Source organism: Cryptomeria japonica, chromosome 7 (genome assembly GCF_030272615.1).
Source record: "Cryptomeria japonica chromosome 7, Sugi_1.0, whole genome shotgun sequence".
Lineage (NCBI taxonomy): Eukaryota > Viridiplantae > Streptophyta > Pinopsida > Cupressales > Cupressaceae > Cryptomeria > Cryptomeria japonica.
In genome coordinates, this window is record NC_081411.1 from 272,748,031 (window position 1) to 272,762,865 (window position 14,835).

Sequence of the window (14,835 nt, forward strand, 5' to 3'; positions counted from 1 at the left end):
ATAGTGATGTTTCAATCCTTCTTTGATGTAAATAAGAATAGTTGTAAATTCATTTTTTATTTTCTATCAATAAAAATAAAGGTAATTAACCATGACACATTCACTAAGAAAAAATACTTTTCTATCTAATGATTTGTTGAGTAAAATAGATAATCTAAACATGAATAAATAGAAGAGGATAATAGTAAACTGGTCCCAGAGATCTGCCATTGTACCCTCAATGATTGGTCATACCATTATTGTTCATAATGGAAAGTCACATCTACCCATTTTTATAACAACTCATTGTTAAGGGTTCAAATTTTTTTAAACCCATGAAAAGATTTTTATGATTATAATATACTAAATTTTGCTTCAATTTATTTGAGCTTTTATTTTGTTATGTTTTCAATCTCTATATTTATTTTTCACTTAATTTTATAGATTTGATTCATTAAATGTTGGTAAATTTTGGATAACCTTAAGAAATTACTTTTATAAAAATAATGGGAGTTTTTTTTCATAATAAAAAATCCTAAGAAAAAATATGAGCACTTCTCCCAAGTTTCTCTAAACGTCCATGATTTTTTACCTTCACATTTTCATCATTTTATTTAGATTTTATGTGAGCAAATCAAAATCAAAATTTATAAATATTTAATGATAAAATGTCAAATAGATCACGAAGGTGCTTCTAACACACTACTTATTAATTCTATTCAAGATTTAGCATAGAAACAATTTGTAATTTTATCGTATATATTTATAAAATCATGTCAAGATTTAGCAAAATATATTTCTTAATTAGTTTTGTCAAAATATTGGCTTGATATAACCTTTCTTTTAGAATACAATAATTTTGACCCTAATATGAGAGCCTATAGACTAATATAATCAAAGAATTTATCAAACATTAGGAAGAATTAAAGCTAAATATAGGTTGAGTCTGATCAAGGTATCAAATTAATATGTATGTGGTCAGACTCCATCATTTATTACATTGACAAATCAAGAATACTCATGGTGGAAGACACGTTTTATCTATAGCTATAATTTTAGCTAAATTTGGATATGAATTTATTCAAGGAATGTAAAATCAATATGATTCTCCTCAATAAAACAAAGTGATACATCAATTATGTATGAAATTTTATCTAGTCAATATTATTTACAAGTAAGTCCTATTACATATTTTAAGGAATTGATGATGAATGGATAAGAAAAAATGGTTCTAATCAATTGAATCACTATGTGAAATAAAAAACTATATTAAATCACAATAATTGTAGTGTTCATGCCAATTATAGTTATTTTGATAATTTGAGTAATCAAATTAATTCTATATTTTTTTAGTGTAAAAATGAATGGATACTCCTCACATCACTAGTAGTACTGATTAGGTAAATCGAGATAAGGCCCAATCCCTTTTACATATCGGCTATTAGGAAGAAGAGATTGATCTCATGAGTAGTGAAACTACCAAAAACCAAACAACTAGAAAAAACAAAAAACTAGCAATTAGGCAAAAAGGAGTAGGGACCAAGATAAGACCGAAAAACATAAGAAAACAACTCGTAGTTACCCAAGAGACTCAAGCCCTTCACGACCTACAACTCCTTGTTGAGAATATCACTCTTGTCCATAAAAGACAACTCCCTGTTAGCACAGACCTCCTAGGAGGGGGTAGCATCCAAAGTAACATTAACAATAACTTATTTTGAAGACTTGACCAATGAACTAGAAAAATCCATTACATTTGCAACTCTTTTGTACTTAACATTCTTTCTTTCTAATTCCTTGTGTAGGACCTACATAGAGACAATTGTTTCATTCACCATTTCTTTATTGAATGCCACAATGTCCTCCATATCTTTCAACAAATTTTTCTACTTATCCTAGAGGTGAGAAATGTTCTTCTCCAGATTCTTTCTTTCGTCCTCAAAGATCACATTTTCCTTAATGGAATTCACATATTCCTCCAAAGTAGCCCACTTGTCAAACTTCTTTACCAACTCCTTGACAAAATACGAATCCTTATCATCTACAACCTCCAAAGGCCAATCTACAACGTTGGTCTTAGCTAGAGCACATGCACGCGCACACGCGCGCACATACACACACATCCTGATAATATTGTATTCATATCTATAAATAAATACTACACAATTAAAATATATCCCATCTTAGGAGGAAGCAACTTAACTTTGATAACATTATCTGACAATATGATGACATTATAATGATAGTTGATTTTTATGTAATGCAATATGAAATTATTTAATGAAGGGTATTTGAAATGCTTACCACAAATTGGTTACATCATAGCTATTACATAACTCACATTATGAGCCTATCATTATACAAGCCTATGATTTCATTTAGCAAGTAATTCCTAATTATAATTTAATTGCCTTATTTCTTATTCAATTTTCAATTTTCATAATTGACTCTAATATTTTTGACATAAGAAATTGAGTTTAGGAAATCAATAGATTAATGTTGTAAGAAAATAATTAAATGTACATATACCTTATATTATTTAATGGAATAAAATTTTATTCAATCGATTGAATCATGTTTGTATTCTGAAAACTAAGCAATAAGATACCTTAACAGTCTCATACATGTATGCTAAAATAAAGGTCATAGACTTAATATACCTTATTGGATCGACCAAAGCAGATGCAAACTTAAGTGTTAGCATCTATACAATGAAAACTTGGAAGTATGTGGAGACTAATCAATTTGTAGAAAGGATTAGAACTTACATCAGTACAAATAATGTCAAGATTTCCTCCTATAAAATTGGTCAATGCCCTCACTGCCGTGCTAAAGAGTCGGCTGAGATATGAAGTTTTGAACATCTATATAAGCAAAAAGGTGCAAGCGTATATGAACTGCGGGTTAGGGACGAGACACGAATTTAGATGCAAGAAGGACCTCTTAGGGAGTCTTATAAGCTGAGACGTGGAAATATTCAATGCGACACGATTGAAGAGGTGGATCGTTGATGTAAATGGTGTAAAATTTAAGGAATGATCATTCAGTAGATGATTTGGGTGTTTTCTTCTTATGGACAGAAGATTCTCGAGTAAGGAAATTATACTTATGCGAAGGTAATATAGTTTCGTTTTTTGCTGGCTCGCGTAAATCTACACCCAAGCATGGAAGTTTAAAACTCTTATAAATGGTTTGCTTTATTCTATACTACACAACATGCAATCCAAATTCCATTAACTCGCGTAAAACCAACTGAAATCTGAACTATTTGATATTAAAAGCGCTTTTACCCCCACTTTTATATACAAGTGAATATAACATGAACATGCATTCCAAAGTATATATATCTGGGTGAATTTCAATGGATAATGTCGATAGTAATTTATATGATTATAAATTTAAAATAAAATTATACAAATTCAAATCATGTCAATATTTTTTTGTCAGAGATATGTTAATTGATTCAAGGAGTCTTTGTGTTTTCTCTGATGTCTGATGTTGGTCCCTTCAAAATAAACTGGCAAGCAGATCTTGATGAGCGTTGCCTACAAAATAAAAATGCATTCAGAGTTAAGAATGAGGGAATTTATGCATTGGTGTAAGTCATTAGAGTTGAAGATATGTACCTTTTTCTTATAAAGAGAGATATTGATGTACTAATGTGAGTAAAAATAAGAAAAATATAAATAAAAATCATATTAGGAAAGACAGAGTAAGAATTACTTGAACAACTAGAAGATGAGAGTTCTGAAAATAAGCAATAGAAAGAAAAATTTGAGAAACGATTTTAGACCTCTGCTCTCAAGAGAGGTGATAACCACATTGCAACCAAATGCATTGGTCAAAGCTAAAGAAAATGAAAAGTCCCCTTCCCTAGCTAATAAAATATGTTGTAAGTTGGAATAGTGTTTAGTTCATCTTTTGATTTGTATTTGGAAATCAAAATATCTTGACCATATACCTTGGAATCCATTCATAAAGATAAGGAGAACCCACAAAGGTCCAAACTACAAAGACTGTCAAAACTAAAGATGCCCTAAAATTGACATGTTACATTTTGTGATAAGCTATGTTAGTTTTCGACAATCCATAAAATTTGTTGATCATTCCTCTTGTATTCTTTTTTTTTAAATATTCTTTTTTTATTTTATATCTATTTTATATTTGTTTCTCCTTTTTATTTTCTTATCTCTATATCTCTTTAATTTTATTTGTTTAATTGTTATTATTCTATTTTTCTCTATTTGCTTCCTCTCATCATTGCAAGACATTTGTTTAATTTATTGCACTTACTAATTTCTTTCCCATTAGCTTCTTATACATCTATCTTCATTCCTCCTTGTCTATGTTCTATTATTTTTCAGTTCACAGTTTCATTAATTCCATAAGGATTATTTTTCTTGTTGTTTCATCTTAGCCATTATACTCTATGTATTACAATCAATCTTTTTATTTCTAATCTTATTGCATAATGAATATATATTTTTAATTTTTTTCATTTACTCCAATTACCTTATGAGATTTAGCACAAAGTCTTTTGCACATATTATTATTTTTAACTTTTAGATGTTTAAATTTGTTGTCATTATAATTCTTATTATTTTATATAATTATGATTTATTATAAATCTATATTCTTATATTATAATGTTAATATTTATTTATTTTTTCCCTTCATCTAGTATATGATTGTATTCCTTACCCCAACCTCACCTGTCCCATAAGCAATTTTTAAATTCAAACACGTATATTTCTTAATGTATTTTATATATATTATAAAATTAAATATATTTAATTTGACTTTTTATGATAAAAGTATAATTTTTTAAAAGGTCTTTAGATTTTCAAAAGTCAAATTTAAAATACTTAAAATTCTATGTTTAAGAAGTCAACATGTCTAGTAAATTGATGTAAACAAATTATTTCTACAAAATTATGATTTTTTTTTCTATCTACATTTTCTCATCAAATTAAAATATTTTGATAAAAAAATTTCTAGTTTTTTTAATTTTATCAAGAGATTAAAGTAATGGGATATATAATGTTATTAAAAATATAAATCTAAACAAATGAACTTATATTTTTTCTTTTAAATTATATCTTATATTGTTGATTATTTTTTATTAAGTCAAAATATTAATATTATGTTTTACTATCATCATAATGAAATAATTTTAACATATAATTTAAATTCAGTTTAATGATAAACAAACCTATCAAATTTATCCACTACATTTTAAGGATAATAGAAATATGAAAATTATTTTCTATTATTAGATCAAGTTTTAAAAATAATTTTATTTGAATCAAACTTTTGTTTTCATTTTTATTTATTTTAATAACAAACTTTTTTTCTTTTCAAATTACTCCTAGTAATGACTCCTATAAAAATTTAAAAAATATGTTAAACTAATTTATTAAAATTATTTACTAATAGAGTGATCTTTTTGCAATTGAAAGGTGAAAACTTTTGTTTTATAAAAATTAACTTGTTTTATTTAAAACTTGCATAGAAAACTCTAGTAATGACTAGTATAAAGATATTTTTTACTATTTTTCATTAAATTGATCTTTTCTTTTTTTACTACAAAACAAAAGCCTATCTACCCATTACAATAGCCCATAGGCAACCCGAATACAACCCCAGATTACAACATCAATCACATTAGATATAAAGGAAGCTTTGAAAATCTTGTAGGATCCAGTGACGAAGAACATCCCAAAATGAAGCCCCCATATCTTAAACGAAATTAGTGCCAGCACCCTAAAAAGCCAATCTGCCTATGCACCACATGAGTCCAAGGCCCTGCAGAGAAAAAAAAATACACAGCCAAAAGGGAACCAAGAAAAAGCAATCCTATCAACATAAAAATGGTTAGCATACATATGCCTATCCATATGAGAAGTAGAGAAGGATGGAAAAAACCCTCAGGAAACAGGGTAAGGCCAATCCATAAAATAGTCCAAAGCAAAAGCCATATTAGTAACAACATGATAAGGAGCCATGTGCACTACCAAATAAACTGCACTTTCCAATTCCTCAGAAAAAGCCACCGACCACCAATGTTGCCAAACAATCTCCAAATAATGCAAAGCATTGTGTAAATAGAAAAAAGAACCAAAAAGAATGAATGCCATACCTGCAGACCTATCCAGAGTATAATAGAGAAGAAGATAACTATTGTATGATTATCTTGTCATCATAAAAGAAACCTCGTAAGACCTCATAACAGAAGATGAAAAATTCCCTCAAATCATGAACTCTTTCCTTAATGAGGAAATTCTCCCAAAAAAGATGGAAACTTTTGTTTTATGAGAATTAACTTATTCTATCTAAAACTTGTATGTTATATTTAATATTATTTTTAAAAATCTATCCATTCTAAATTTGAAACAAATATTTAATTAGAAAGCTTAAATTACCATAACATTAAGATTGAACCTTAAAAAATCCATCCCTTCTAAATTGATACAAGATTTAATTAGAGAGCTTGAATTACATTAATGTTATATTGAAAACACTAAGATTGAACCTTACATTAATGCATAATTTTTTCTTTCTCATGACTTAAGGCATGCTGAGAAGCCAACCCTAATATTGAAGTACGAGAACTTATGAAAATATTAATTTATTCATATCATATATTGGCCATATTTTTTTTATATGATTTGGCATAGACTAACTATTTTCAAAACCTTTCCTGTACTAAAAAATATAATCTTTGTGAAATATTTCTATAAATCAAGTAACTCGACATTTATTGTTGCTTGGAACTCTTACAAATCACACTTCAACAAAAATCTTTGAATGAAAACCAAATGGCAAAAGTATTATTAGGAAACTTTAACAAGAAAAATACAGTAATGAATCAATAGTCATAGTCATAGTCATACAGACTACTATTGGGTATATGAAGCCCAATAGTCACATGGTTGTTTGTCTTTCCCAGAAGACTCTTCATTTCATATTTGATATGTTTATATAAATGGTTGTGTGCAGCCCATACATGACGTACTATGTAATTGGATATTGGTTAATAAGAATCCTCCCTGCGTTTCTGGTGGACGTAGCCACTTAGTGGTGAACCACATTAATCTTGTGTCTTGAGTTCTTTGTTGTGTCTATTATTCTTTCTTCTATTTTCTGTTCATTATTATGTGTTTTCTCTACTCATTTTTAAACTAACAATTGGTATCAAAGCTTAGGTGAAGTGATTGAGTAGAGATGGAAAGGTAGATAGATAAAGGATTGAAAATTCTTAAGAAGATGTAGAAATTCGAAGTTAGAGAAATTAGTTGCTGGTATTGTGGCAAGCGAGGCCACGTCAAAAGAAATTGTTGGTTTCTCGAGAAGGCTAAAAGACAGCCAAAAGATGAAGACACCGATCTAGTCATCAAAGATTTTCTTGCAAATTTAGATTCGATGGAGAGTAAAATTGTGCAAGCAAAAGTTAAAACAAAATGCCATGTTCATTGGTGGGATGGCTGGAAAAATGAGGAGACTTTTGCTGAAGAAGAAGAGGGTTTGAAGTATTCATTGTTTGAAGATTTTCTTGATTCGACTGAAAAAAAGGATGTTGAAGAGGAAGATGCTAAAGCAAGTGAGGATGAAGTTGATAAGGTTGAGACCAAGACTCGGGAGGATTATGAAAAAGAAAAATTTATGAGGTTGAAGGAAGAGAATCTCCTACTCACCGACAAACTGATTTGTATGGACCAAAAGTTGATGGTTTTGTGTCACATCATAAATATTGGAAAAGATAGCTTTGAGAAAGAATGGGATTTTTCTGAAGAGACTGTATTTCAGCAAGAGGAAAGTGATGGGAAGCTCCTAACTGAGGGCTCTTTCCTCACAAAAATGTATGCCTTGTTGATAAGAAAGCCTTTCTTTGGTGGAAAGAATCCACAAGAGGATTCAAGGTGCCTGGAGATTGAATATCCCAGGAGCATAGGGATTATAGAGCTCATGGAGGCAAGAGAGAGTCTCTGGCTCAAGGTTGTGCAAGATCCAGAAGACTTCGGAAAGGCTGAGGATAAGGTCTCTGAGGAAAATGAATTTCATAAAGAACAAAAGAGTGATGATTTATTGCTCCAGATTGCAGAAATAGAGGCGGAGTGGAATGCATTGATTGTAGGTACTGCACAAGTTTCTGCACAAAATACAACAAATTCATTTAGTGAGGCAACCATGAGAATTGGGAGTGATGTTTGTAGGCTATTCACACCTGTACAAGAGTTTTATATTTGGGTATTAAAATCTGATAATGGTGATCTTCTAGATATTCTATTACGAGGGAGCACAAAAGCAAGAGACTTTGAAGGAGGAGTGTATTATGCATCTATTGATAGTAGTGTTCCTGATTATGGATTACCGGATGAAGTAGTTAGAGAATATGCTTTTAACTCTGATCTGACTTGGAGAAGATTAATTCACACTGTTCATGAACAGAGTTTGGCGATATTAAAATCTTCTCAAGAGTTGGTTGTAGTATGAGCCTTGGAATGGAGATGTAGGGAATGTTACAGGCTGTGCCGGTTGGACTTCACGGGGGAGATTGTTTGGTATATGAAGCCCAACAGTCACATGGTTGTTTGTCTTCCCCAGAAGGCTCTTCATTTCATAATTGATATGTTTATATAAATGGTTGTGTGCAGCCCATACATGATGTACTGTGTAATTGGATATTGGTTAATAAGAATCCTCCCTGCGTTTCTGGTGGACGTAGCCACTTAGTGGTGAACCACGTTAATCTTGTGTCTTGAGTTCTTTGTTGTGTCTATTATTCTTTCTGCTATTTTCTGTTCATTATTATGTGTTTTCTCTGCTTATTTTTAAACTAACAACTACTTTATACAGATGTGTGGAATAGTTGGTCATCTAAATATACCTGAAAAGTGCAAATCCAAATTTTTGGATTCACGATCTGAAGAGCCCTCTAGCCAAGAAAATCAGAATTAAGAAAACATACTACATTTTTTTCAATAACTCTTATCGTTATATTAAGTGAGGTTTTTTATCATTAAAAAGAAATATAAGAAATCAGCAACTACTCTCTATGAAAAATGAATTGTATACTCAAATCATAAACTGATAGCAGACATACCATCAGTAGACTTATCATTAATATTAAACGGGTTTACACCAGTCATTGCCTTTGCATGAGTATTCAAAAGCACATTGAAAAATGGCAATAATAACTGAGCAATCTTTTCAAAATACATAATGTTGAAGTCTCATAATTAAAAATACAGCCTAGATGCCATTTTATGAAAGGTTTGTTGAAAACTCTTTCAAAACATTGAAACGAATGCAATTGGCAGGTATAAAGCCAAATACTTTGGCAGCCTCTACCAAAATAGGAGCTAATTATAATTAAGATCTAATGATTTTAATCTTAGACTCCCATCAAATTAAGAGAGCCCACAATAAAAAAAATAGCGTAAAAATTAAACAAAATATAAATAGAAAAAAATACCATGACAAAATAGCATCATCAAATGCTTGCATACTGTGCTGCGTGCTGCAAATTACTATTTATCACTTTGTCTACAGGATAATATATGTTACCTTCAATTGCATAGAGCACTTAGTGAATAGTAATGAAGGCTAATATAAAATCGGGAAGAACATAACTGTGTGCATATTGCAGCTTCATATTTAAGGCCAGAATCTGCCTTCTGTTTGAAGGTGTAGATTACTGTTGCAGTAATTTGTAAACCTTTTTGCACATCCCTAATTTGAAATAATAAAATATTAAAAACTGAAATTGCGGTAACCGTGAGACAATTTTCCAGTGGCAGGGTATCCTGATGTAGGGATAGTCTATGGACTAATTATAAAGCATAGTAATGGACGAATTAAAAACTCCTTATTTTTATCAGATAGTAATATATTGTCTTTCATTTTTGGGATATTAAACTTCTTAATATGAACATACCCAATATAATACTGCCTAGCCAGTGAATAACCCATGGTCAAATCTCAACCCTTTATTCCCCTATGATTTTGTAACAACCATCCTTAATCAATCCCATTTTTTAATTTATCATGCCGTCCATGATTGAGAAATCTTGTGCACGTTTAACCTTTTGGTATTCCAATTTTATCTCCACCCTTCATTCAATCCTTCCAATTTTAATAAATTCAATTCCATCTTAGCCATTCTCATCCATCATATAATTGCATTTTTATGCTATAAAATTGTGAGCACACATCTTCATCTAATCGGGAAAATCCACTTTGATTGCAACTATGATATTTAACATAGTCTACCATTGATATGCTATGCATTGTTTATTCTTGTAATGGATTAACAAGGTGTTGTATATCATTGGGTAGTTTATTTTTAGTTATTCTAGATTGTTGATTTGTATCACAATTTCTTACACGCATTTTTGGCATGTCAGCATGTTTTCTTAAGTTTTTTTTTGTGTAGAATATAGTTAAGTGACTCTATCTTAGTTAGTTAATTCTATAACCTATAAGATTATTTGTGTTTGGTGGTTCTTAATGTATTTTTTAGTGCCTTTTTAATCAATAATTATTTTTTTGTTGACAGAGTTCTAATTTTGTAGGGTGTTATTCTCACTTAGTCACATGTCTTTATTACAATTTTAACCGCCATTGAATTGTAATATTCTAATATTTTGAATGTTATTTTTTTATGTTTTAGTAACTTTCTCTTAAATCAATTGTTTCACTCTATCTTTCAAAAGTCTTGTTGCTTGAATACAAGGGCTTCTTTTCTTTACTTATGGTTCTTTCCTACATTTTTTTAATATTTCTCCTTTTTTCTAATAAAAGTATGTTTTTAGGTTAGACAACCTACTAGCCTTCAATTGACCAATGTTCACCTTCCATGCAAATAGTCTAGTTAAACGATATTGTGATTGCATAGGCATAGGCAATTGTGTGATTAATGTCAAATCTTAACTATTTAGGACTTAGTAGTTCTTCTAGTGGTGGGGGATGAGGCCACCTTGTGTTTTAGGTATTATATTTCTTACAAATTTTATAGAACAATTGATTTTAAAGGACTAAACTATTAACATTTGGCTTGTCTATGGTGCTTGGCCTAACATTTTATCTTGCAACTATCTTACAAGTGAAAGATAAAAATTTCCAAACTACAAATGATTTTCCTAAATCATTTGTCAAAACTTTAGTTAGTAATTTACGAACATAAATTAATGTAGTGGGAAATAACTTGTATGATTTATGTTGATATCCTAAAGGTTTTCTCTCCCCTCACACCCTTAGGTGATCTTGGTGATCAATATTCCTATATCATCTCTTTTGTGTAGTTTAAAATTTAAGAACAATAGTACCACATATGCTCTCTCATCATGTTTTCTCTAATCTTAAAGATGAAAATTTCCTAGTTATTTTATCCTTTAAGAGGTTTTATTGAATATTTTATCGCCCCAAACGATGACCCCAGCCATGCTTTCTAATGAGAAATAAAAGCCATGAGAGAATAAGGTATAACTCAAAAAAGAGCAACTACACCCTTTGTTTTTCAAGACTTATGAGGTGATGGAAATAGGAGAGACCTTCTTAGTTTCATCCATGAGAAAAAAATATCTATTTGCTATAGAAATAATTTTCATATCACCTTGCGTTTGCTAGGTCTAATGAGCTCATGCTCTCATGAAAGGTAACGCAATTTAAATACAGATAAACTTGCAAATTAAAACATGTTTAGAAGATAAAAGTATTATCAAAAATTAGATCTACCTTAATAAGGAAACAAACTTTTACGACACTCTTCTCTTCACACTCATTTATCTTACTTTTCAATCTTAAATCCGTTGAACCAATTTTTAAAAAAATTTCAAAAGAAACAGCACCGTCAATGTCCTGATGAAGGAGGTTCATCAGATTGAAGAGCACCTTTATAAGAAAAGGAGGATCCCCTGGATCCCATTGATGAGACATAAAAGGCAACATAGAAATCTATAAAAGATTAATGAAATTGAGAAGAAAAGAGAGATGGAATAACGACAAACTTCGAAACAGAACGCAGTTGAAACCCAAGCTCTTGCATGTACAGGCATGCAAAACACAGCAATTACTAAGCCTATGCATAAAACAAAAATGATGGATCCCTTGCATGCTTTGAATTCTCTCACAAATATTAATTGCCATAGTTTTAGAACTTTCATTATCTTTAATTATAATAATCTAACTTTAACAGCAGTATACTCAACTATTGTTTTCCATTCTAAAATGTTGATCTAAATATACATTATCTCGCCTAGTTGTTTATTGGGTAAAATAGGTTCCACGCTAAATCTGAATCCCTTCAACCTTCTAGACACTATTGTCTACCACTAGTGTTTCTTTGGAAGAAGCTTTTCCAAAGGCTTCACTAGGTTCTGTTTTGTAAGTATAAGACAAAGACATAGTCATGAAAACAACAGAGTTCATGATATTCAGAACTAAAAGAAGTGCATAGAAATAATCCAGTCGTGAAGCATTGAGGTTATTCAGTACCCAACTTTTGTGTCTGTGTCTTCCAGTAACGTGAGTCACAAGTGTTAGAATAGCGCTGCTGAGAAAAGAGCCAATTCCATTAGAGGCTGCATAAATTGCACTTCCCATACTTCGCATACTCTCTGGAGCTTGATCATAAAAGAATTCCAGTTTGCCTACTTCAACCATGGCTTCTCCCATTATTACTAACTGTGGAATAAGAATTAAGAAAGACAAGGGAACAATTGCATCCTTATCATATGCAATTCCATGGCTTTCAACTACATCTAACCTTACAATTTCTGTTAAAACAGCCGCTACAAGAGCAATACTCTGAAGCATCATACCAACCCCAATCCGCTGTAGTATAGTTATGCCTCGTGGATATCCCGTGAATCTTCTGAGAAGGGGGATTAAAAGGCGATCATAGATTGGTATGGTAAATAGTAATGGTATTTGAAAAAAAACACCAATACTGCCAGGAGGAATTTCAAAGTTAGAGCCCATATGCCTATCCATTGTCATTGCCTGCTTGATAAAGAGCGATAAACCTTGTACTACTATTGTACTGGGAAATATGACTGTCAGCCAAATGGGAAGAACTCTTATCACCTGCTTTGCTTCCTCTACATCTGTCACAGAGCAGGCATTTGAATGCCTTGAATTTAAGAATGCTGCTTTATCTATAAATCTGCCACACACAAATCGAGCCATCGGTTAATTATCCACATGTCTTTCTTTTTATAAGATATAATTTGTAGAATTACAAACCTCATATGTTTAGTGGAGGCAATGGGGTATCGGCCTTCGCTAAGGTATTCTTTAGAATCGACTTCAAGTAGGCAAGACGCATCTGTTGGAACATGGATTTTCCAGTTTTGGATCATCCTAGAAATTACTTTCCCAACTCGCTGGAATGGGCTACCTCTCACAACTTTGTATCTAGAAATTGGAGATCCTATCATGAATACAACGTAAGCTATTATTAACATTCCAGTGATAGCTCCATAGCCCACTCCCCAACTGATGTTGTCTTGAATATACACAATGAATGTCTGAGCTAATAGACCTCCAAAGAAACTTACAAAAAACCACCAATTGAAAAATGAGTTCTTGCGCAATTTTTCCTTAGGATGGAGATCATCGAACTGATCTGCACCAAAGGTGGAAAGAGTTGGTTTGGTTCCTCCTTGACCCAGAGCAAGAAGATATAAACCAAAATAAAAAATCCCGATTTGCAGAAATGAAGCCTTTTCACAACTTTCATTTGATGGGCATTATGGTGGTTTTAAAGACCCCAATGAAACTGTTAGGGTCAAAATTCCCACTCCCTGCAACAAAAATCAATGTAAAAATGACAATCCCAAAACAAAACTTTTGAATATTCTACTGTTGGTACATTGTGGTTTATCTATCGATCTGGGTTTTTATGTAAATAACCAATATATTATAGTCAGCACAATAACTAATTACTTAGAAATAATGTGCTTAAATTGTTACGTTTCATATTACCAGTATTTAATCACAAAGGAGAAAACTCAAAACAAGTAATTACCAGTATATATATACATGAAAAGCCTGCAAATGTCCAAAAGCATCCCAAATATGTATCAGCAATGTATGCTCCATGTAAGGGCGTTAGAGAAAGTGTGCCAATCCAATTGCTGACATTATTGGAGGAGGAGACAGTGCCTTCATGCAGCTTGGTCGTCAGATACACCATTAAATTTGCCAAAACGCCAGACAAAGCCAACTTTTCAACAAGTTCGTATCCTATATAGAGAAACACAGAATCCATAAATTTGTTAAGCAAAATTAAGACAAATTACAAAAAAGTTAAAGTGGAATTGTTTATACCAATAATTAGGGAACAAGCTCTCCACCCTCCAGTCTTTGCTCTTACACTAGGTCTTCCTTTCGAATCAACTGATTCGTCAGAAACAAATTCTTCTGCTTCATTGCTCATGAGTAGCTTGTACCCTGCCATTTAGGATCGTGAAGGGTAGACAGTACCATGCCTCTCTATGTAATTCACATTGTATTCTATGTGAAACTTCACATCACTACCTACAACATTTTAAATTGCTTCCAACGTGGCTGATTTTTAGTTTTTCTAAAAGTTTTGTACGCTCCAATCTATATTATTCGGATGGAATGTAAGGTGTAATATAATATATATGAAAGACAAAGCTTATTACAGTTCATGTCTGTTCAACATGCTAAGTGCGGTTGGTGCCCACGCACTTGATAATTATGAATAAGAATCAGAAACAAAAACTCAACATATATTCAACTTGGCTAGATAGAAACAAATAGGATATTTGCCCTGTTCCTAAGAGTGGGAATCTAGATATTCCATTCAACATTTAATAGTCAGCATTT

At 31.4% G+C, this 14,835-nt stretch overlaps 2 protein-coding genes across 2 annotated transcripts; both read right to left on the reverse strand.

Annotated features, from left to right (window-relative positions):
- Nucleotides 1-12,291: 12,291 nt before the first annotated feature.
- Nucleotides 12,292-13,167, reverse strand: LOC131856667 (protein NRT1/ PTR FAMILY 5.2-like). Its single transcript, XM_059208530.1, has one exon. It carries the CDS (start codon nt 13,165-13,167, stop codon nt 12,292-12,294), a length of 876 nt encoding a protein of 291 aa, XP_059064513.1.
- Nucleotides 13,168-13,730: 563 nt separating this feature from the next.
- LOC131050187 (protein NRT1/ PTR FAMILY 5.1-like) lies at nt 13,731-14,440 on the reverse strand. The gene is made up of 3 exons (XM_057984373.2): nt 14,311-14,440; nt 14,009-14,226; nt 13,731-13,784 (listed from the first exon to the last, which is right to left on the reverse strand). The coding sequence occupies exons 1-3, from the start codon at nt 14,438-14,440 to the stop codon at nt 13,731-13,733; spliced, it is 402 nt and encodes a 133-aa protein (XP_057840356.2).
- Between the last annotated feature and the right edge of the window lie 395 nt (nt 14,441-14,835).